At 42.0% G+C, this 25223-nt stretch overlaps 1 protein-coding gene across 1 annotated transcript in view; it reads right to left on the reverse strand.

The window, feature by feature from the left end:
* gpd1c (glycerol-3-phosphate dehydrogenase 1c) overlaps positions 1–25223 on the reverse strand; it is a 56129-nt gene that overhangs the window by 13731 nt on the left and 17175 nt on the right. The window contains exons 4-6 of the mRNA XM_072575766.1: positions 24467–24605; positions 17165–17277; positions 3205–3438 (exon numbers count right to left, since the gene is read on the reverse strand). Of these exons, the coding sequence (XP_072431867.1) occupies positions 3205–3438; positions 17165–17277; positions 24467–24605 (486 nt within the window). The remainder of the gene's footprint in view (positions 1–3204; positions 3439–17164; positions 17278–24466; positions 24606–25223) is intronic.

Raw genomic sequence — 25223 nt, forward strand, 5'->3', positions numbered from 1 at the left:
AGGAACCCTTCACTACCACTCTGTCTTCTACCCGCGAGCCAGTTAAGTCATCAGATAGCTAGTTCTCAATGTATTCCATGTGATCTAACCTTGATAACCAGTCTACCAAGAGGAATCTTGTCAAATGCCTTACTGAAGTCCACATAGATCACATCCACTGCTCCACCCTCATCAATCCTCTTCATTACCTCTTCAAAATCTTATTCATGTTAGTGAAACATAATTTCCCATGCACAAAGCCACAATGACTATTCCTAAAATCCTTGTGTATCCAATTCATGTAAATCCTGTCCCTCAGGATTCCCTCCAACAACTGATGTCGGGCTCACTAGTCTATAGCTCCCTGGCTTTTTCTTACCACCATCCTTACATAGTAGCAGGTTAGCCAACCTCCAGTCTTCCAGCACCTCACCTGTGGCTATTGATGATATAAATGTCTCAGCGAGGGGCCCAGCAATCACTTCCCTAACTTCCTATAGAGTTCAAGAGCATACCTGATCAGATTCCAGGGATTTACCCACCTTTGTGTTTTCCGACATCCAACACAACCAATATGGTCATTTTTCAAGATGTCGTTAATTATTTCCCCATGTTCTCTATCTTCCTTACCCTTTTCCACAGCAAATACTGATGCAAAATACTTGTTGAGTGTCTCCCCCATCTCCTGTGGTTCCACACAGAGGTGTGCTAAAGTTTACGGGCCACTATTTTCTCCCTAGTTACCCTTTTGTCTATAACGTACATGAGACAACTTGAATGAAACAAAACCAAATCCTGAGGGATCTTGGCAGGATATGTGTGGGGAGGATGTTCCCTCTTATGGCAGAAACAAGTACTAAGGGTTCACCTATTGGAAGCAGGAATTAGGTGTTTTTTTCTCTGTCAGAAGGTCTTGAAGTTTTGGAACACTCTCTTCCTAAAAGGGTAGTGGAAACAGAATTTTTGAATATTTTTATGGAAGAAGTAGTTGAATTGTTTTAAAAATGGGTGAAAGGTTATGAGGGGTAAGTAGGAATGCAGATTTGAGTTTTCAATCAGGTTAACCATGACTTTATTGAATGGTGGTGTAGGTGCAAGGAGCTGCTCCTAATTTGAATGTCTTGTATGTACATATATACCTCCTGTGTAAAACTAAATTCCATACTAGGACAAAAGAAACAAAAATAAAGTTTGTCAATGCAGTATATTACTGAGAGAGTGCTGCTGTGCTTCAGGCGGGAATTAAACCCAGAATCACAGAATTGTTAGGGTGCAGAAGAATGCCATTCAGCCTACTCATTCAGAATCTCTCTGACTTTTTGATTTCAATGGCACTATATTTTTGCCATTGGCAAATTTTTTTTCTCAACCAGTAATACATATACAGACCATCTGATCATGATAATGTTGCTTTTAGTGCATAAAATAGGTATTGCATTTCAATCTCAAAATAGTGGCTTCACTTTACAAGTACTTTATTGGGTGTAAATTGGGACATCAGTGGTCATAACCTACTCTGTATAAATGCATAATAAGTATGGTGTAAAAATAGGCTGCAAATATTTCAACAAACCACTCCTTATGAAATCGTGAACTTTAGCTGCGATACAGTTCTACCATCATTGGTGTCTTGTTTAGCTAGCCACTCTATACATTTCTCCAAATAGTTGAATACTGGTCTCGTCTCACAAAGTTGATTGAGTTTTTTGAAGAAGTAACAAAGAGGATTGGTGAGGGCAGAGCAGTAGATGTGATCTATATGGACTTCAGTAAGGCATTCGACAAGGTTCCCCATGGGAGACTGGTGAGCAAGGTTACATCTCATGGAATACAGGGAGAACTAGCCATTTGTATTCAGAACTGGCTCAAAGATAGAAGGGTGGTGGTGGAGGGTTGTTTTTCAGACTGGAGACCTGTGACCAGTGCAGTGCCGCAAGAATCGGTGCTGGGTCCTCTACTTTTTGTCACTTACATAAATGATTTGGATGCAAGCATAAGAGGTACAGTTAGTAAGTTTGCAGATGACACCAAAATTGGGGGTATAGTGGACAGCAAAGAAGGTTACCTCAGATTACAAAGGATCTTGACCCGATGGGCCAATGGGCTGAGAAGTGACAGATGGAGTTTAATTCAGATAAATGCGAGGTGCTGCATTTTGGGAAAGCAACTCTTAGCAGGATTTATACATTTAATGGTAAGGTCCTAGGGAGTGTTGCTGAACAAAGAGACCTTGGAGTGCAGGTTCATAGCTTCTTGAAAGTGGAGTCGCAGGTAGATAGGATAGAGAAGAAGGTGTTTGGTATGCTTTCCTTTATTGGTCAGAGTATTGAGTACAGGAGTTGGGAGGTCATGATGCGGCTGTTGGTTAGGACATTAGTTAGGCCACTGTTGGAATATTGCATGCAATTCTGGTCTCCTTCCTAGCGGAAGGATGTTGTGAAACTTGAAAGGGTTCAGAAAAGATTTACAAGGATGTTGCCGGGGTGGAGGATTTGAGCTATAGGGAGAGGCTGAACAGGCTGGGGCTGTTTTCCTTGGAGTGTTGGAGGCTGAGGGGTTAACTTATAGAGGTTTACAAAATCATGAAGGGCATGGATCGGATAAATAGACAAAGTCTTTTCCCTGGGGTCGGGGAGTCCAGAACTAGAGGGCATAGGTTTAGGGTGAGAGGGGAAAAATATAAAAGAGACCTAAGGGGCAACCTTTTCACACAGTGGGTGGTATATGTGTGGAATGAGCTGCCAGAGGAAGTGGTGGAGGTTAATACAATTGCAATATTTAAATGACATCTGGATGGGTTTATGAATAGGAAGGGTTTGGATGGATATGCGCCGGATGCTGGCAGGTAGGACTAGATTGGGTTGGGATATCTGGTCGGCATGGACGGATTGGGCCGAAGGGTCTGTTTCCATGCTGTACATCTCTATGACTCTATGATAGATTATTTAACTGTGGGGATTAAGGGCAAGCCAAAGTCTACCCACATTCAAGCACTTCTCAGGGGTAAGTGTTTAACAATTAGAAGGACACCTTCCTAAAAATGTAATACCCTTCTTTCACCGAAGGGCAAATACCACAGTAACACTACTCGTCCAGTGAGCAGCAGTTAACTAATCTTCTGCTGTATTTAGTTCAGTGCCTTGCTGCTTTCCATTCCCTTGAATCTGTATGTGTTTCTTTTCAAAGTGTTTTAATAGAATACGCAATTAACCAATTCTTACTTACCTTTCCAGTTTTTACAAAAGCTTCTGCAATCTTCCGGTTTCGTCCACCGTAGCAAGTTGTAATAACATCTGCAACCCCGCAACTTTCCAAGAAAGTTGTCTCAGACACTGATCCTTTGCAAAAGAGTTTGGCAAATGCAATCATTTCCATTAGGCCCAGGCGAATCACTGCAGCTTTAGTGTTATCTCCACAGCAAAGACCGTCACAGAAACCAGCACCAACAGCAACAATGTTCTGTCAAAGAGGGTCAGTACCATTTTATGAAAGTCATGTACCTTCCACAATCAAGATATGTTCTAAAAGTTTATTTCTAAATTATATTCTAAAAGTTTTAATGTCCATTTTTAAGTTTATATGTGATGGCATGGCACATAGTCTCACAACGAATACTTATTTCTTCAAAAAACGATCACAATGCGAACAAGATTATATTGATAGGGAAAGGCAAGACAATACAGATAATTAGCTAATTAAAGTTGAAGGCAGGAATTTTACATGATATGGTGAGCCTCCGAGCACCAAAGGCATGGAAGGTGAATGAACACGATTGGGTAGATCAATCAAAAAAGTGACAATTAATGAAGATTTGAATCTGGAGTACAAGTTGGATAAAAAGATAAAACTGTGATTGATAATCAGTTCCATGGCCAAGATGAGGTGCATTAACAAGAGATTTTTTTTCTTTATTCTTTTATGGGAAGTGGGCATCACTAAAATCTGGCATGTGTTGCCAATCCTTAATTGGGTGGTCTGCTAGCCACTTCAGAGGATAGTTAAGAGTCAATCATATTGCTGAGATTCTGAAGTGGCATGTCAACCAGATTAGATAAGGAAATTAGTGAACTAGATAAGCTTTTGAAAAAGGCTTTTACGAGGATGTTGCCTGGTATGGAAGGTGCTAGCTATGAAGAGAGGTTGAATAGGTTAGGATTGTTTTCATTAGAAAAAAGGAGATTGAGGGGGACCTGATTGAGGTCTACAAAATCATGAAGGGTATGGACAAGGTAGATGGAGATAATCTTTTTCCCAGGGTGAAAGATTCAATAATGAGAGGTCACGCTTTCAAAGTGAGAGATGAAAGGTTTAAGGAGGATACACCCGGCAAGTACTTTACACAGAGGGTGGTAGGTGCCTGGACGCGTTGCCAGCAGAGGTAATAGAGGCAGGCACGGTAGATTCATTCAAGATACATCTGGACAGATGCATGGGTAGGTGGGGGCAGAGGGATACAGATGCTTAGGAATTGGGCGACAGGTTTAGACAGTGGATTTGGATCGGCTCAGGCTTGGAGGGCTGAAGGGCCTGTTCCTGGCCTGTAAAATTTTTTTTGTTCTTTTTTAAATTACAACTGTAGTTGTAATGGTCACTGTTACCCAGGCTTCGTTTATACTCCAGATTTATTAACTGAATTTAATTTCCATCAGTTGGTTTAATGAAATTTGAATTCATGTCCTCAGAGCATTAGCCTAGGCCTCTGGACTAACCACACAGTGACATTCCATTAGGTCACAGTTTCCCTGCACTATATGCTCGAAACCAGAGTTGGACTGTTATGAGACAGAAGTAAAAACAATGACTGCAGATGCTGGAAACCAGATTCTGGATTAGTGGTGCTGGAAGAGCACAGCAGTTCAGGCAGCATCCAAGTAGCTTCGAAATCGACGTTTCGGGCAAAAGCCCTTCATCAGGAATAAAGACAGTGAGCCTGAAGTGTGGAGAGATAAGCTAGAGGAGGGTGGGGGTGGGGAGAAAGTAGCATAGAGTACAATGGGTGAGTGGGGGAGGGGATGAAGGTGATAGGTCAAGGAGGAGAGGGTGGAATGGATAGATGGAAAAGAAGATAGGCAGGTAGGACAAGTCCGGACAAGTCATGGGGACAGTTACTGAGCTGGAAGTTTAGAACTAGGGTGAGGTGGGGGAAGGGGAAGGGGAAATGAGGAAACCGTTGAAGTCCACATTGATGCCCTGGGGGTTGAAGTGTTCCGAGGCGGAAGATGAGGCGTTCTTCCTCCAGGCGTCTGGTGGTGAGGGAGCGGCGGTGAAGGAGGCCCAGGACCTCCATGTCCTTGGCAGAGTGGGAGGGGGAGTTGAAATGTTGGGCCACAGGGCGGTGTGGTTGATTGGTGCGGGTGTCCCGGAGATGTTCCCTAAAGCACTCTGCTAGGAGGCGCCCAGTCTCCCCAATGTAGAGGAGTCCGCATCGGGAGCAACGGATACAATAAATGATATTAGTGGATGTGCAAGTAAAACATTGATGGATGTGGAAGGCTCCTTTAGGGCCTTGGATAGAGGTGAGGGAGGAGGTGTGGGCGCAGGTTTTACAGTTCCTGCGGTGGCAGGGGAAAGTGCCAGGATTGGAGGGTGGGTTGTTTGGTGGCGTGGACCTGACCAGGTAGTCGCGGAGGGAACGGACATCGACTGGGGCTGCCATAATGTTAAGGGTTTAGATGGAGAGGAATTTGTTAAGTGTGCACAAGAAAATTTTCTGAATCAGTATGTGGATGTACCTACTAGAGAAGGTGCAAAACTCTTGGGAAATGAGGCAGGGCAGGTGACTGAGGTGTCAGTGGGGGAGCACTTTGGGGCCAGTGACCATAATTCTATTAGATTTAAAATAATGATGGAAAAGGATAGACCAGATCTAAAAGTTGAAGTTCTAAATTGGAGAAAGGATAAGCTTGATAGTATTAGGCAAGAACTTTCAAACGTTGACTGGGGGCAGATGTTCGCAGGTAAAGGGACGGCCGGAAAATGGGAAGCCTTCAGAAATGAGATAACGAGAATCCAGAGAAAGTATATTCCTGTTAGGGTGAAAGGAAAGGCTGGTAGGTATAGGGAATGCTGGATGACTAAAGAAATTGAGGGTTTGGTTAAGAAAAAGAAGGAAGCATATGCAAGGTATAGACAAGATAGATCGAGTGAATCCTAATAAGTGTTTAAAGGCAGTAGGAGTATACTTAAGAGGGAAATCAGGAGGGCAAAATGGGGACATGAGATAGCTTTGGCAGATAGAATTAAGGAAATTCCAAAGGGTTTTTACAAATACATTAAGGACAAAAGGGTAACTAGGGAGGGAATAGGGCCCCTCAAAGATCAGCAAGGCGGCCTTTGTGTGGAGCCGCAGAAAATGGGGGAGATACTAAATGAGTATTTTGCATCAGTATTTACTGTGGAAAAGGATATGGAAGATATAGACTGTAGGAAAATCGATGGTGACATCTTGTAAAATGTCCATATTACAGAGGAGGAAGTGCTGGATATCTTGAAATAGGTAAAGGTTAATAAGTCTCCAGGATCTGATCAGATGTATCCTAGAACTCTGTGGGAAGCTAGAGAAGTGATTGCTGGGCCTCTTGCTGAGATAGTTGTATCATCGATAGTCACAGGTGAGGTGCCGGAAGACTCGAGGTTGGCTAACGTGGTGTCACTGTTTAAGAAGGGTGGTAAGGACAAGTCAGGGAACTATAGACAGGTGAGCCTGACGTCAGTAGTGGGCAAGTTGTTGGAGGGAATCCTGAGGGACAGGATGTACATGTATTTGGAAAGGCAAGGACTGATTAGGGATAGTCAACATGGCTTTGTGTGTGGAAGTCATGTCTCACAAACTTGATTGAATTTTTTGAAGAAGTAACAAAGCGGATTGATGAGGGCAGAGCAGTAGATGTGATCTATATGGACTTTAGTAAGGCGTTCGACAAGGTTCCCCATGGGAGACAGGTTCACAAGGTTAGATCTCATGGAATAGAGAGAAAACTCGCCTTTTGAATACAGAACTGGCTCAAAAGGTAGAAGACAGAGGGTGGTGGTGGAGGGTTGTTTTTCAGACTGGAGGCCTGTGACCAGTGGAATGCCACAAGGATTGGTGCTGGGTCCACTACTTTTCTTCATTTACGTAAATGATTTGGATGCGAGCATAAGAGGTACAGTTAGTAAGTTTGCAGATGACACCAAAATTGGAGGTGTAGTGGACAACAAAGAGGGTTACCTCAGATTACAACAGGATCTTGACCAGATGGGCCAATGGGCAGAGAAGTGGCAGATGGAGTTTAATTCAGATAAATGAGAGGTGCTGCATTTTGGGAAAGCAAATCTTAGCAGGATTTATACACTTAATGGTAAGGTGCTCGGGAGTGTTGCTGAACAAACATACCTTGGAGTGCAGGTTCAAAGCTCCTTGAAAGTGGAGTCGCAGGTAGATAGGATAGTGAAGGCAGCATTTGGTATGTTTTCCTTTATTGGTCAGAGTACTGAGTACAGGGGTTGGGAGGTCATGTTGTGGCTGTACAGGACATTGGTTAGGCCACTGTCGGAATATTGCATGCAATTCTGGTCTCCTTCCTATCAGAAGGATGTTGTGAAACTTGAAATGGTTCAGAAAAGATTCACAAGCATGTTGCCAGGATTGGAGAATTTGAGCTGTGGGGAGAGGTTGAATAGGCTGGGCTTGGTTTCCCTGGAGCATTGGAGGCTGAGGGGTGACTTTCTTTTAGTTTACTTAGTGTGGAAACAGGCCCTTCGGCCCAACAAGTCCACACCGACCCGCCAAAGCGCAACCCACCCAGAGCCATTCCCCTACATTTACCCCTTCACCTAACACGACGGGCAATTTAGCATGGCCAATTCACCGAACCTGCACATCTTTGGTACTGTGGGAGGAAACCGGAGCACCCGGAGGAAACCCACGCAGACACGGGGAGAATGTACAAACTCCACACAGACAGTCGCCTGAGGCTGGAATTGAACCCGGGTCTCTGGCGCTGTGAGGCAGCAGTGCTAACCACTATGCCACCATGCCACCCATAGAGGTTTACAAAATTATGAGGGGCATGGATAGGGTAAATAGAAAAAGTCTTTTCCCTGGGGTGGGGAAGTCCTGAACTAGAGGGCATAGGTTTAGAGTGAGAGGGGAAAGATATAAAAGAGACCTAAGGGGCAACTTTTCACACAGAGGGCGGTATGCGTATGGAATGAGCTGCCAGAGGAAGTGGTGGAGGCTGGTACAATTGCAACATTTAAGAGGCATTTGGATGGGTACATGATTTGTAAGGGTTTGGAGGGATATGGACTAGGTGCTGGCAAGTGGGACGAGATTGGGTTAGATTATCTGATCAGCATGGATGGGTTGGGCCGAAGGATCTGTTTTCATGCTGTACATCTCTATGACTCTAAGTGAAACAGGAAGGAACACAGGATAAGCAATTGAAAAATTGCAAAAAATAGGGTCACAATGGTAACAAAATCACAGCAGTAAAATCACAAAATTAATAGTTCATCACTTGAATGAATGTAGTACTCAAAACAAAATAAATGAATTAATGACACAAATGCAGGTTGATGGTATGTCCTTGTAGCCATCATAGGGACATGGTTACAAGGAGATCAAATTCTGGTAATGAAATAATCAGGATATGTGACTTTTGAAAAGGCAGGCCAGAAGGTGAGTAGCATTGTTTATACGCGATGGAATAAGTACAATAGCAACAAATGATCTTGGATCAGAAGACGTTGAATCCATATGAAATACCCATATAGAGTCCATTACAAAGGAGTGTGGAGCTGCAGGAGTGGACTGGGTAACTAGTTTAGCAGCAAATATGATTGAGGAACGATGGCAGACATGTAACAAAATAGCTTATGACTCAAAGCAAAGATAAATTCCAGTATAGAACGATTCTATGAAGAAAATATGCCAACCATGGTTAACCAGAGAAGTTAAAGATGACATCAGACTGAAAGCAAAAAACATTCAACACAGCAAAGATTATTGGGAAGCCAGAGGATTGGAAATGTTTTAAGAGTTAACAAAAGACAACCAAACAAAAGGTTTGAGAGAAACCTGCAAGTAATATCATGATGGACAGCAAAAGCTTCTTTAAATATATAGAAAGGAAGAGAAAATCCAAAGTGAACACAGGCCTCTGAAAGAATGAGGTAATGATAATGGGTGACCAGAAAATGGCCGAATAAATACTTCATAATAGAAGTAGCAATAATAATTCAAAATTACTAAATAATCAAGGGGTAAAGGAAAAAGAGAGGAAATAACTAAAATAACTTCCATTACAAAAAAAGTGCAAGGGAAACGAATGTTGTCTTAAGTCCCTGGATCTTATAGGGTACATCTTAGAATATCAAAGAAAAGTAATTATCGAGACACTGAATTCACTGGTAGTAATCTTCCAGGAATCCATGGATTCTGGAAAAACCCCAGAGGACTGAAAGCTGCCAGTTTAACACCTTTATTTGGAAAGAGAGGAACCAATAAAATTAACAACTATTAACCAGTTAGCGTAGCACTTGTTATGAAAATGTTAAAGTTTATCATAAAGGATGTAATAGCAGAGCATTTAGAAATACACAATATGATCAAGCAGACAGCATAGCTTCATGAAAGGGAAATCATGCCAATAAAGTTTACAATAATCCTTTGAGGTGGTAACAAGCAGGATAGAGAAAGAAGAAGCAGTGGATTGTATATCTTTGGATTTTTAGGAGTTTGATAAAATGTCATATTTTAGACTATTTAAGATAGAGCCCATATTGCTGGAGGTAATACAGGATTGGCCAACTAATAGAAGGCTAGAGAGTTGAGATAAGAGAGATATTTTCAGGGCAGCAAACTGTAACTAATGGATTGCCACATAGATCAGTGCTGGTACCACAATTATATTCTATATATTAATGACTTAGATGAAGAAAGTGAATGTGCTGTAGCCAGGATCATGGATGATACAACAATAGGTGAAAAGGCAAATGGTGAGGATAGCACAAAGAGTCTGCAGAGAGACTTAAACATGTTAAGTGAGTGGACGTAACTTCAGAGGAAATGTAATGTTGGGAAGTATGAAGTTATGCACTTTCACAGTTAGAATAGAGTAGATGAATGTTACTTAAATGGGGAAAGACTATAGAAATTTATACAACTGAGGGATTTGGGAGTCCTTACCTATGAGTCACTAAAATCTCGTATCCAAGTTCAGTAGGTCATAGAAATGACAAATGGAATGTTGGCCTTTATTTCAAAAAGAATGGAGTATAAAAGTAGGGAGGCTTCACAAAAACTATAGAGGCTCACGACCACATTTGGAATACTATGAACATCTTGGACCCCTGGTTTATGGAAAGATAAACAGCCTTTAGAGGTGGTCCAGAGAAGGTTCATGAGGTTGATACCAGGTATGGAAAAAACAATGACTGCAGATGCTGGAAACCAGATTCTGGATTACTGGTGCTGGAAGAGCACAGCAGTTCAGGCAGCATCCAAGTAGCTTCAAAATCGACGTTTCGGGCAAAAGCCCTTCATCAGGAATAAAGGCAGTGAGCCTGAAGCGTGGAGAGATAAGCTAGAGGAGGGTGGGGGTGGGGAGAAAGTAGCATAGAGTACAATGGGTGAGTGGGGGGAGGGGATGAAGGTGATAGGTCGAGGAGGAGAGGGTGGAGTGGATCTTTCTCCCCACCCCCACCCTCCTCTAGCTTATCTCTCCACACTTCAGGCTCACTGCCTTTATTCCTGATGTAGGGCTTTTGCCTGAAACATCGATTTCGAAGCTACTTGGATGCTGCCGGAACTGCTGTGCTCTTCCAGCACCACTAATCCAGAACCAGGTATGGAAGGTCTGTCATTTGAGAAGAGGTTGAGTAGGTTGTGCCTGTACTCATCGGAATATAGTAGAATAAGGAGTAGGAGTAGTCTGGCCCCTACTCCACCATTCAAATGGGATTATGGCTAATCTGACATTCCTCAGATCCACTTTCTTGCCCTTTCCACATAACCCTTGATTTCTCAACTGAGCAAGAATCTTTCTATCTCTTAAATATACACAGGGACTCTGCCCCCATTACTTTCTGTGGCAAAGAGTTCTAAAGACTCTTAACCCTCAGAAGAAATTTCCCAGCTCATTCTTAAATTGGCACCCTTTTATTCTGAGACTGTGCGCCCTGGTCCTAGACTCCTATAAGGGTAAACATCCCAGCATTTACCCTGTCAGGCCCTTAAAGAATTCCAATGTTTCAATGAGATTATCCCTTATTCTTCTAAATTCCAATGAGTGGAGTCCCAACCTGTTTAACCTTTGCTTATACGATAATCTCTCCATACCAGGGATCATCCTAGTGAATCTTCTCTGAACTGCCTCCAATGAAATGGTATCTTTCCAGAATGAAAGGGACCAAAACTGCTTACAGTACTCCAGATATGGTCTTATCAGCCCCTTGTAGTGTTCCAATAAGACTTTCCCACACTTATATTCCAAATCCCTTGAAATAAGGTTCAACATTCCATTAACCTTCTTGATTACCTGCTGCACCTGTGTGCTAGCTTTCTGCGTCTTGTACACAAGTATCCCAATTGAAATGCAGCTTTCTGTAGTTTTTCTTCATTTAAATAGATTAATAATAAGTGAGAAGCAACAAGGTTGTTAGAGGACTGGAGAGGGTAAATACGGAAAGGCTTTTACCCTTTGTGGGTAAATCTACAACCGGGGGCATAATCTCAGAAAGAGTGGTCACACATTTAAGACATAGACAAGGAGGGATTTCTCCTTTCAGGGAGTGACAAATTTGTGGAATTCTTTAACACAGAGGTCTGTCAGGGCTGAGTTACTCCCTTATTCAAGACTGAGTTATTGACTTTCAATCAGTAAATTAATCAAGAATTACAGGGAAAAGGTAAGAATGTGGAATTGAGGATTATCAGATCAACCATAATCTCATTGAATGGCAAAGCTGACTTGATGGGCCGAAAGATCTACTTCTGCGGCTATGTCTTATTCTTTATTTTTCAGAGAGCAGATGTTCCTAAGTCTGCCCTCCACATCCCCTCTTGATAAAGCTGTTGTTACTTGACTGCTTCAATTACCATTCCTTTTGGCTTTGCACTATCATCCCTTTTACCATTTAATTGCTCATGACTTTCACTCTCTCACAGAACTTCACCTTTTTCCCATCCTCTCCCCTTTCACTGACTCCAAGATTACTTTAAATTTAATAAGTCTCTAACTTTGTCTGACTCTGAAAGGGTGTCAGTTTGAAACAATAACTCCACAGATACTGAGAGACTTGATGAGTATTGACAACACTTCGTGTTTTTATATCAAAAAGGCATCAGGCAATTGAAATGTCAGAAATACACAGCAGCTCACTTTGCATCTGAAAAGAGAAATTACATTATATTTCACCCAGACTAATTCTGAGAAAGGATGAATCTCAAATGTTATTTTATCTGATTAGATGCTGTTAGATCCACAGATAATATTTTGCCTTAAGTCAAAATTGGGACCAAATGCAAAATAAAGCCATTTCTTTCATGACACTGAAGCAGCATTTCCTGCTATCAAACTTGTTATAATAAATATTGGTACTAACATCATTCAGATTTTGACCAAATTTCTGAAAAATACAGTATTGCAAGTTATGCTTTTATTACTTTTCAATCTAGTAATTCAATAAAGACAGATTTGCCATGCTTAAGAATCTCAAAACTAAGCCAGAGGAGATGTTTAAAGTTTAATACATATAATGGGTGTTATGTATACAGACTGACAAAACCATAGGACATAGGAGCAGATGTAGGCCATTCAATGAGATTAAGGATAATCTGGCAAATTCTCAATTACATTTTCCTGCTTTACCACCCCCCCATAACTCGTGATTCCTTTATTGATTAAAAATCTTTATATCTCAGCCTTGAATATTTGTAACAGCCCAGCCAAAACAACCATCAGTAGTAAAGAGTTAGTTCTATTTCTATCAATAAATTAATCTGAGATTACGCCCTCTGGTCCCGAACACACCTACAAAGTGAGACATCTACAAGTCTGCAGCTACACTATCAAGCCCCCTAAGAAGCTTATATGTTTCAAAAAGATCACCTCTGTTTTATATTAAATCCCATAGGGTACAGGCCAAACTTCTCAAACTTTCTTCATAAGACAATCCTTTCATACCTGGGATCATCCCAGAAAACCATTACTGGACTACCTCCAATGCCACTATACCTTTCCTTAGATAAGGGGACCCAAATTGTTCACAATATTTTAGATGTGCTCTAATTCGTACCTTGTACAGTTTTAGCAAGTCTTTTCTATTTTTACATTCTGTTCTGCTGAAATAAAGGCCAACAATCCATCTTCCTTCTCTAGGAGCTGCTGAACTTGGATATTTAGTTTCATACTTCATTATCTTGCCTTGATCCATTTAACAAAAGGTACTTTAAATGACAGAGACTCATGGTTGGTGTGTTGCCTCCCAGGTGCCAGGGTTTATGATGTCTCTGATTGTGTTTTTTGGGATCCTTGAGGAGGAGGGGGTGCAGGCCCAAGTCATGGTCAACATAGGTAGGAAGAGAGTTAGTGATTTAGGACAGAAATTCAGAGAGCTAGGGTGGAAGCTTAGATCTAGAACAAACAAGAGTTGTTATCTCTGGTTTGCTGCCTGTGCCATGTGCTAGCAAGGTGAGGAATAGGGAGAGAGAGGAGTTGAACGCATGGCTACGGGGATGGTGCAGGAGGGAGGGTTTTGGATTCCTGGATAATGGGGCTCTTTCTGGGGCAGGTGGGACCACTACAAACAGGATGGTCTTCACCTGAACCAGAGGGGTACCAATATCCTGGGGGGGATATTTGTTAATGTTCTTTGAGTGGGTTTAAACTAATTCAGTAGAGGGATGAGAACCTAAATTGTAGTTCAAGTATACAGGAGGTTGAGAGTAGTGAGGTTTTAAGGTCGCAAGAAGTTGGTATGAAGTCTGCCTACTTCAACGCCAGGTGCATCTGGAATAAGGTGGGTGAACTTGCAGCATGGGTTGGTACCTGGGATTTCGATGTTGTGGCCATTTCAGAGACATGGGTAGAATAAGGATAGGAATGGTGATTGCAGGTTCTGGGATTTAGATGTTTCAGTAAGAACAAAGAAGATGATAAAAAAAACAGGTGGGAGTTTGTGGTGTGGCACTGTTAGTCAAGGACAGTATTATGGTTGTAGAAAGGATGTTTGAGGACTGTACTAAGCTAGTATGGGCTGAGATTAGAAACAGGAAAGGAGAGGTTACCCTGTTGGGAGTTTTCTATAGGCCTCCAAATAATTCCAGAGATGTAAAGGATAGCAAAGATGATCCTTGATAGGAGCAATAGTGGCAGGGTAGTTGTTAATGGGGGTCTTTAACTTTCCAAATATTGACTGGGAATGTTATATTGTTCAAGTAATTTGGATGGGTCAGTTTCTGTCCAATGCATGCAGGAGGATTTCCTGACACAGTATGTAGATAGGCCAATAAGGGACAAGGCCACATTACATTTGGTACTAGGTAATGAACCCAGCCAGGTGTTAGATTTGGAGGTAAGTGAGCACTTTGTGATAGTGACCACAATTCAGTTATGTTTACTTTAGTGATGGAAAGGGATAGGTATATACTGCAGGGCAACAGTTATAGCTGGGGGAAAGGCAATTATAATGTGATAAGGCACAATTTAGGATGCACAGGATGGGGAAGGAAACTGCAGGGGATGGGGAAGGAAACTGCAGGGGATGGGCACAATTGAAATGTGGAGCTTATCCAAGGAACGCCTACTGCGTGTCCTTGATAAGTGTGTACCGGTCAGGCAGGGAGGAAGTTGTCAAGCGCGGGAGCTGTGGTTTACTAAGGAAGTAGAATCTCTTGTCAAGAGGAAGGTGAAGGCTTATGTTAGGATGAGATGCAATGGCTCAGTTAGGGCATTTGAGAATTACAAACTAGCCAGGAAAGACATAAAGAGAGAGCGAAGAAGAATAAGGGGGTACATGAGAAGTCATTGGCGGATAGGATCAAGGAACACCCTCAGGCTTTCTATAGGTATAAAAGAATGGCTAGAGTAAGATTAGGGTCAATCAGAGATAGTAGTGGGAATTTGTGTGTGGAGTCAGAGGAGATATGAGAAGCGCTAAATGAATATTTTCACCAGTATTCACACTGGAAAGGACAATGTTGTCGGGGAGAATACTGAGATATAGGTGACTAGACAAGACGAAACGGGATTGAGGTTCACATGGGAGGGGGTGTTAGCAATTCTGGAAAATGTAGAAACAGATAAGTCCCCTGGGCCGGATGGGATTTATCCAAGGATTCTCTGCGAAGCCAGGGAGGAGATTACTCAGCCTTTGGCTTTGATCTTTATGCTGTAATTGTCTACAGAAATAGTGCCAGAAGACTGGAGCCAGAAGACTAGCAAATGATGTTCCTTTCTTCAAGAAGGGTTCCTTCCCCCCCCCCCACACACACACACACACACACTCTCTCTTCAAACAAATCAAAGAGATAACCCTGGTAATTATAGACCAGTGAGCCTTACTTCAGTTGTGGGTAAATTATTGGAAAGGGATAGAAGAGATATGATTTATAATCATCTAGAGAGGAATAAGTTGATTAGGGATAGTCAACACTGTTTTGTGAAGGGTAGGTCATGCCTCACAGACCTTATTGAGTTACTTGAGATGGTGACCAAACTGGTGGTTGAGGGTAAAGCAGTTGATGTGGTGTATATGGATTTCTGTAAGGCATTTGATAAGGTTCCCCATGGTAAGCTATTGCACATGGGATGGGATTGAGGGTGATTTAGCGGTTTGGATCAGAAATTGGCTAGCTGAAAGAAGACAGAGGGTGGTGGTTGATGGGAAATATTCATCCTGGATTTCAGTTACCGCAAGGATCTGTTTTGGGTCCACTGCTATTTGTCATTTTTATAAATGACCTGGATGAGGGCATAGAAGGATGGGTTAGTAAATTTGCAGATGAAATTAAGGTCGGTACAGTTGTGGATAGTGATGAAGGATTTTGTAGGTTACAACGGACATAGTTAAGCTGCAGAGCTGGGCTGAGAGGTGGCAAATGGAGTTTAATGCAGAAAAATATGAGGTGATTTACTTTGGAAGGAGCAACAGGAATAAAGAGTACTGGGCTGATGCCAAGATCCTTGGTAGTGTAGATGAGCAGAGAGATCTCAATGTCCAGGTACATAGATCCTTGAAAGTTCCCACCCAGGTTGATAGGGTTGGTAAGAAGGCATACGGTGTGTTACCTTTTATTGGTAGAGGGATTGAGTTTCAGAACCATGAGGTCATGTTGCAGCTGTACAAAACTTTGGTGCAGCCACACTAGGAGTATTGCATACAGCTCTGGTCTCTGGTCACCGCATTATAGGAAGGATGTGGAAGCTTTAGAAAAGGTTCAGAGGAGATTTACTAGGATGTTGCCTGGTATGGAGGGGAATGTGGTATGAGGAAAGGCTGAGGGACTTGAGGCTGGTTTCGTTATAGAGAAGATGGTTAAGAGGTAACTTAATTGAGACATATAAGATAATCAGGGCATTAGATAGGTTGGACAGTGACAGCCTTTTTCCTCAGATTGGTGATGGCTAGCATGAGGGGACATAGCTTTAAATTGAGAGGTGATAGATAGAGGACAGATGTCAGAGGCAGTTTCTTTACTCAGAGAGTAGTAGGGGCGTGGAGCGTACTGCCTGCCACAGTAGTGGACTTGCTAAATTTAAGGGCATTTAGATGGTAATTGGATAGGCATATGGACGAGAATGGAATTGTGTAGGTTAGATGTGCTTCAGATTGGTTTCACAGGTCGACACAACATCGAGGGCCAAAGAGCTGTAATGTTCTATGTTCACTTTTAAAATGCAAGACCCAGTTCATGCCCTTCACTTCTTAAATGTGGCTAGTCAGCCAAAGCCTATGGTGGAACACACTACTATGGTGTGAGTAAGGGAACCATAGGTTCAATTCCATGCCACCAAACTGTCCAGTATAACCTCCATCGAACTGAAAAAGCAACCATGTCACACCCACGTACCTCCTGTTTACTTTTGAGAAGCATGAGTGAGACTTGAGCACACATTTAGGCAACAACATATAAAAATGCTTGAAATGAGGAGGATTTGAAGTCTTAATAAAGAATCCAAACTTCATTAGGCTTTCTGACCTTTAGTGCTCCACATAGTTCCACAGTATCTGCATCCTCCACCACACTTATCCGGAAATTGGATGTCTGCAGAAGCTCTTTGAAAAGGTTTCCATTTTGCACGTTTTTGCTGCCTGATTATAAACAGATTTACTAAGTTCTCCAATTAACTGAAGTTAAATGTACTGCCACTTTTTAAATTAACACAGCAGATCACAAACAACTAAAACAGCACATGTACACACTAAACATATGATCGGTTCACATAATTGCAATAAGCAAACTCAGTGTTACTTTTTGGGCTTTCACAACAATGCATGCATTCAGGCCCCTGAAGAATGCTGAAGGACCAGGATACTGTCATTTGACTACTGATAACAGACTTTGTAATCTATGCTTTCATTGAAATCACCAAACTAGGGGAAAAAGTGTTTAATTGGCTATAACATGCATTAGAGTGGCTTGCAATTATGAAAGGTGCTATAAAAAATGATTTTGTTTATAAATTAGAACTGATGAATAAACTGCTAGAGATGTTTGCTCCTGTATAGAGTCATACAGCATGGAAAAGACCCTCCAGTCCAATTCATTCATGTCATCCAGGTTTCCCAAACTAACTAGTCCTAAGTGCCTGCTTTTGGCCCATATCTCTCTAAATCTTTCCAATTTATGTACCTGTCTACGTGTCTTTTAAACATTGGATTTGTTGCTGCATCTACCACTTCTGGCAGTTCATTCCATAAATGAATCACGGCGTGTGTGAAACAATTGCCCTCAGGTCCCTTTTAAATCTTTCTCTTCTCACCATAAAATTATGCCCTCTAGTTTTGAACTCCCCTACCCGAGGTGCTATGCATCTTATCTGTGCCCCTCATGATTTTATAAACCTCTATAATGTCACCCCTCAACTCCTATGCTCCAGTAAAAGAAGGCTCAGCCTTTCTAACCTCTCCTTATAACTCAAACCTTCACTCCTGGTAGCATCCTTGTAAATACGTTCTGCACAATTTTCAATTTAATAATATCCTTCCTATTGCAGGGCAACCAGAATTGTACACAGTACTCCAAAGTGGCCTCACCAACATCCAGCACAGCCACAACATGATGTCCCATCTCCTTTTGTTCAAAGCTCTGACTAATGAAGGCAAGCTTGTTAAATTCCTCCTTCACCACCCTGTCTGCCTGTGACACCAATTTCAAGGAACTATGTACATGAACCCCTCGGTCTCTCTGCTCAACAACACTCAACAACCTACCATTAACTGTGTAAGTCCTGCCCATATTCATCGTTTCTCCACTACGTTTATCTAAATTAAACCCCTTCTGCCACACTTCAGCCCAATGGTCCAGTTGATCAAGATCTCATAGTACTCTTAGGTAATTATCTTCATTGCCCATTATACCACCAGTTTTGGTGTCATCCACACACTTCCAAACCATGCTTCCTATAATCTCATCCAAATTGTTTACGTAAATGGTAAACAAATGTAGACCAAATGCTAATTCTTACGGAACACCACTGGCCACATGCCTCTCGTCTGAAACACAACCCTCAGCCACCACTCCCTGTCTCCTACCATCAAGCCAATTTTGTATCCAATTAGCAAGCTCTTCCTGAATCCCATGTGATCCAACTTTACTAATCAGTATTCCATGCAGAACCTTATCAAAGGCCTTGCTAATGTCTATGTAGACAAAGTCTGATGCTTTGCCCTCAACTATCATCTTGGTCACATCCTCAAAAACTGAATCAAGTTTGAGAGACATGATTTCCCACGGATAAAGCCATGCTGACTATCCCTAATCAGTCCTTGCCTCTCCAAATGCATGTAAATTCGGTGTCTCAGAATTGTCTCCAACAACTTACCCACCATTCCATCACACACACCAGCCTACATTTCTCAGACTTTTCCTCGCAGCCTTTCTTAAATAAAGACACAAATTTAGCCACCCTCCAGTCTTCTAGAACTTCACCAGTGGCTGTAGATGATACAAATATTTCTGCTAGGGGTCCCGCACTTTCTTCCCTAGCTTCCCACAATGTCTTGGGATACACTTGATCAGCTCCCAGAGATTTATCTACCTTTATGCATTTTAACACTTAAAGCACATCCTCTTCTATGATGTTAGAATGGTTTCTATGGGGTGGCCATGTTGGTAAGGGATGATGTTCAGTACCTTGCGTGGGGGACCTAGAATCAGGGGATGTAGAGTCAGTATGGATAGAGCTGAGAAATTCTAAGGGTAAAAAGACTCTCTTGGGAGTTATCTACAGGCCCCCAAACAGTAGTCTGGATGTCGGATGTAAGTTGAATCAGGAGCTGAAATTGACCCGTCCCAAAGATGTTACTACAGTTGTTATGGGGGATTTCAACATGCAGGTAGACTGGGAGAATCAGGATGGTATTGGACCTCAAGAAAGAGACTTCGTGGAGTGCCTCTGAGATGGATTCTTAGAACAGCTGGTGCTGGAGTCTACCAGGGAGAAGGCAATTCTGGATCTGGTATTGTGCAACGAACCAGAATTGATCAGGGACCTCGAAGTGAAGGGCTTCAATCTGCAATTTGAGGGAGAGGGTACAATCAGAAGTGACAATATTTCTGTTGAATAAAGGGAACTATGGAGCTATGAGGGAGGAGCTGGCCAATGTTCAATGGTGCAATACCTTAGCAGGGATGACAGTGGAGGAACAATGGCAGATATTTCTGTGTATAATGCAGAAGATGCAGGATCAGTTCATTCCAAAAAGGAAGAAAGATTCTAGGAAGAGGCATGGGTGGCCGTGGCTGATGAGGGAAGTTAAGAAACATATAAAGTTAAAAGAGAAAAAGTATAACATAGCAAAGATAAGTGGGAAAACGGAGGACTAGGAAGCTTTTAAAGAACAACAGAGGATTACTAAGAAGGAAATACACAGAGAAAAAATGAGGTACGAAGGTAAACTGGCCAAAAATATAAAGGAGGATAGTAAGAGCTTTTTTAGGTATGTGAAAGGCAAAAAAATGGTTAAGACTAAAATTGGGCCCTTGAAGACAGAAACAGGGGAATATATTATGGGGAACAAAGAAATGGCAGAAGAATTGAATTAGTACGTCAGATCTGTGTTCACTGGGGAAGACACAAGCAATCTCCCAGAGGTAACAGTGGCTGAAGGACCTGAACTTAAGGGAATTTATATTTGCAGGAATTGGTGTTGGAGAGACTGTTAGGTCTGAAGGTTGATAAGTCCCCGGGGCCTGATGGTTTACATCCCAGGGTACTGAAGGAGGTGGCTCGAGAAATCATGGATGCGTTGATGATTATTTTCCAGAGTTCGATAGATTCGGGATCAGTTCCTGCAGATTGGAGGGCGGCTAATGTTGTACCACTTTTTAAGAAAGGTGGGAGAGAGAAAGCAGGAAATTATCGACCAGTTAGTCTGACCTCAGTGGTGGGAAAGATGGTGGAGTCTATTATAAAGGATGAAATTACGACACATCTGGATAGTAGTAACATGATAGGTCAGGGTCAGCATGGATTTATGAAGGGGAAATCATGCTTGACTAATCTTTTGGAAGTTTTTGAGGATGTAACTCTTAAGATGGATGAGGGAGATCCAGTAGATGTAGTGTACCTGGACTTGCAGAAAGCTTTTGATAAAGTCCCACATAGGAGGTTAGTGAGCAAAATTAGGGCGCATGGTATTGGGGGCAAAGTACTAACTTGGATTGAAAGTTGGTTGGCTGACAGGAAACAAAGAGTAGTGATAAACGGCTCCATTTCGGAATGGCAGGGTACCAGTGGGGTACCGCAGGGATCAGTGCTGGGACTGCAGCTTTTTACAATATATATTAATGATATAGAAGATGGTATTAGTAATAACATTAGCAAATTTGCTGATGATACTAAGCTGGGTGGCAGGGTGAAATGTGAAGAGGATGTTAGGAGGTTACAGGGTGACCTGGACAGGTTAGGTGAGTGGTCAGATGCATGGCAGATGCAGTTTAATGTGGATAAATGTATGGTTATCCACTTTGGTGGCAGGAACAGGAAGGCAGATTACTACCTAAATGGAATCAATTTAGCTAAAGGGGCAGTACAAAGAGATCTGGGTGTTCTTGTACATCAGTCAATGAAGGTAAGCATGCAGGTACAGCAGGTAGTGAAGAAGGCTAATAGCATGCTGGCCTTCATAACAAGAGGGATTGAGTATAGAAGCAAAGAGGTTCTTCTTCAGCTGTACAGGCCCTGGTGAGACCACACCTGGAGTACTGTGTGCAGTTCTGGTCTCCAAATTTGAGGAAAGACATTCTGGCTATTGAGGGAGTGCAGCGTAGGTTCACGAGGTCAATTCCTGGAATGGCGGGACTACCTTACGCTGAAAGACTGGAGCGTCTGGGCTTGTATACCCTTGAGTTTAGAAGACTGAGAGGGAATCTGATTGATACATAAAAGATTATTAAAGGATGGGACACTCTGGAGGCAGGAAACATGTTTCCGCTGATGGGTGAGTGCCGAACCAGAGGACACAGCTTAAAAATACGGGGTAGACCATTTAGGACAGAGATGAGGAAAAACGTCTTCACCCAGAAAGTGGTGGCTGTGTGGAATGCTCTGCCCCAGAGGGCAGTAGAGGCCCAGTCTCTGGATTCATTTAAGAAAGAGTTGGATCGAGCTCTCAAGGATAGTGGAATCAAGGGTTATGGAGATAAGGCAGGAACAGGATACTGATTAAGGATGATCAGCCATGATCATATTGAATGGTGGTGCAGGATCAAAGGGCAGAATGGCCTACTCCTGCACCTATTGTCTATTGTCACTCAGGACAATATGAACCCCAACAAGACAGGCAACCTATGTACCTAAGCCTTGGTATCAAGTGTAACAGGTGGAGGAACAAGATGACAGTTTTATAAACTGTATATTGACAATTCAATCTTCAGAGAGAAGGCAGGGAAGGGACAAGATTAGATTTTTGGTTTGCTCCTTGTCTGTTGGGGTAAACCATTTTACTTGAAACTGAGAAGCAGGAGGATCTCACTTTCTGTCTAGCCAGAGGAAATTTGTGGAACATTCGAAGTTGTGGCATATATAAATTAAACTGCATTAGAAAAAATACAGTGCCTTCCAGCCATATGGTTTTCTGTTCATTCAAGTTAAGTAACCAGTTTTCTGGCTTATGATTGACCTTATCTCACTGCCGTGCTGACACACCTGTGTTCCAAATGATACAAGAGATTTCAGTAGACAGTGTACACTGAGAGGGATCTTATTGTAGACCTCCCATATGTCTCAACTGCATAACTAAATATTTGGCTGTAAAGACATTTTACAAGCTGTATGGCACTAAAGGCCTATGTGCAAGTGTCTGTCAGTGCTGATGCTTACAAAATAATAATCTGACCTGCAAGGAGATAACGTTTGCAGTAAAGAAAATAGAAACAGCATTTGACCTTTCTGAAAAGCAACGAAGCCAATGCTATGAGAAAGAACGCTAATGATTATAAATTATTAAGAGATATAAACTTTGTTAGATTTCAAGTAAAAAAGGACAATGGCCAACATCAACAAAAACAATGTAAATCATATTGCATCTGGTGAATGTGAAATTAGAACTATTTGTTCACATGAAGGGTAAACAAAGGTGTGTGCTGCTGAAGTCAAATAGCCTATTGCATTTTGAAAGTTCCCTATCTTTTTTTAAGTTAGCACTATACGCATCCCAGTAAGTCAGGAACCTGACATTCATGACCTGTATGCATTAATTCAACTACTGGATTAGTGGTGCTGGAAGAGCACAGCAGTTCAGGCAGCATCCAACGAGCAGCGAAATCGACGTTTCAGGCAAAAACCCTTCATCAGGAATAAAGGCAGTGAGCCTGAAGCGTGGAGAGATAAGCTAGAGCTGATGAATTGCTCAACCTCCTCGCGGGAGCATGAGGTGGCGCCAATGCAGTCATCAATGTAGCGGAGGAAGAGGTGGGGAGTGGTGCCGGTGTAATTATGGAAGATCAACTGTTCTACATAGCCAACAAAGAGACAGGCATAGCTGGGGCCCATACGTGTGCCCATGGCTACGCCTTTGGTCTGGAGGAAGTGGGAGGATTCAAAGGAGAAATTGTTAAGGGTGAGGACCAGTTCGGCCAAACGAATGTGTGTGTCGGTGGAAGGGTACTGTTGGGGACGTCTGGAGAGGAAAAAACGGAGGGCTTGCAGGCCCTGGTCATGGCGGATGGAGGTGTAGAGGGATTGGATATCCATGGTGAAGATAAGGCGTTGGGGGCCAGGGAAACGGAAGTCTTGGAGGAGGTGGAGGGCGTGGGTGGTGTCTCGAACGTATGTGGGGAGTTTATGGACTGGGGGGATAGGACAGTGTCGAGGTAGGTAGAGATGAGTTCAGTGGGGCAGGAGCATGATGAGACAATGATTCAACCACTATTTGTTCTACAACTTATAAGACATTTTCAAATCAAAGAAAATATTTTCTTTATTACCGTGCTACTCACAAATAGTTTTCAAAATAACATGTTCTCATTTGTTTCCCTGTATTTTTAGAGTATTGCAACACCCTTGTGTGCTGATAAAGGTTATTTTCTATTTTGTACATAAGTGCCTCATTGAGCAACATTCCCAAGTTCCGTTCCTGTTTACTTATTTGTTTATTTTCTTTCAAATAGCTCTCCATTTACTACAAAGGCAATGACTCCAGCATGGGCTAAGGTTCAAAAGATCCCAGCCACCTTGTGTGATTCAGTGAAAGTGTGAGCTGGTATTTTGATCCAGCAGCCACATTCTACAATATTCCTGCAGGTGTCACTAGATAACAGTCATAAGTGAAAACCATGATTGAGTTCACAGGCATAAACACAATTAAAGCACCATTACAATTGTAAGTACAACTCTAACTATCACACCAGCTCAGATCAACTAACTCAGCAAAAGCTATTGACCAACTAATCTGTATGGTTTGTATTCTGCCCAATTCACTTTCCAACTCACTCCAGTAAAGTGTAAGTAATAACTCTTCCATAGAACTAGACATAATAGTGTTAATGCAGTCCACTTTATCTTTCTGAAGGCTGAAGAGAATAGAATGTTGTAACAATTAAACTGCGAATTCATGCAACTTTCTACCAACATTCTTAAAAGGAAGTTTAATACATTACAGCACAATTCACAGCACATCTTTAACAGAGGGATTACTGTCTGCCACACACTTAATCGCATATTCTTATTTAGACGCTTAACAGACTGCACCACAATTCATAGCATACAGAAATTGAATTTTTTGAAAAAGAAATTGCAATGCAAAAGTAGAAATGTTGCAAAGTAAACTGATTTACCGATTGTAGTTTCACAGAATTTCTCTGCTGCAACTTCATTGGCTATATTGGCCCCCATTAAAACACTGACATCAATCTTCATTTTCTCCCTGATTATATCTGAGATCAATTTTAGTCCTTCAGGCCCTTCATCAATCCCCTGGAATCAAAGAGAAAATAACAGAAAAATATTGAATGTACTGTGACTGTAACTGAGTGGACGTTAGAGTTGTAGTAGTCTGTTCTGATATAATGCCATAGTTCCATTCCCGTGCTATCCCACATCATTCGAAAATCGCATAATAATGGTACTGTTTAAACCAATGAGACCAGAATAGAGTTATAGCCAATACAGCTAAGGAAAGTTTGAGTTCTGCAAATAATGGTCTAAATTCTTCAAACACATTATAGCCAATTTGCATTGAAGAAATGCGCATTATAGCAGAACCGACTGTATTTGCGATTCCAATGAAACTAAACAGTAATGATAGCTTCATGCTTTCATTATGATTCCTTGGTGGTAACTTTTCAATATAAAGTCATGGTATTGCATTCTGATATTTCTAATATGGCTGTGTCCATAATGACAATGTACACTATGAAAGTGAGGACTGCAGATGCTGGAGATCAGAGTTGAGAGTGTGATGCTGGAAAAGCACAGATCGGGCAGCATCCCAGGAGCATGAGAATTGATGTTTCAGGCTTATGGACGGCTTATGCCTGAAATGTTGATTCTCCAGCATGGTAGCTCAGTGGTTAGCATTGTTGCCTCACAGCA

Source organism: Chiloscyllium punctatum, chromosome 8, assembly GCF_047496795.1.
Source record: "Chiloscyllium punctatum isolate Juve2018m chromosome 8, sChiPun1.3, whole genome shotgun sequence".
NCBI lineage: Eukaryota > Metazoa > Chordata > Chondrichthyes > Orectolobiformes > Hemiscylliidae > Chiloscyllium > Chiloscyllium punctatum.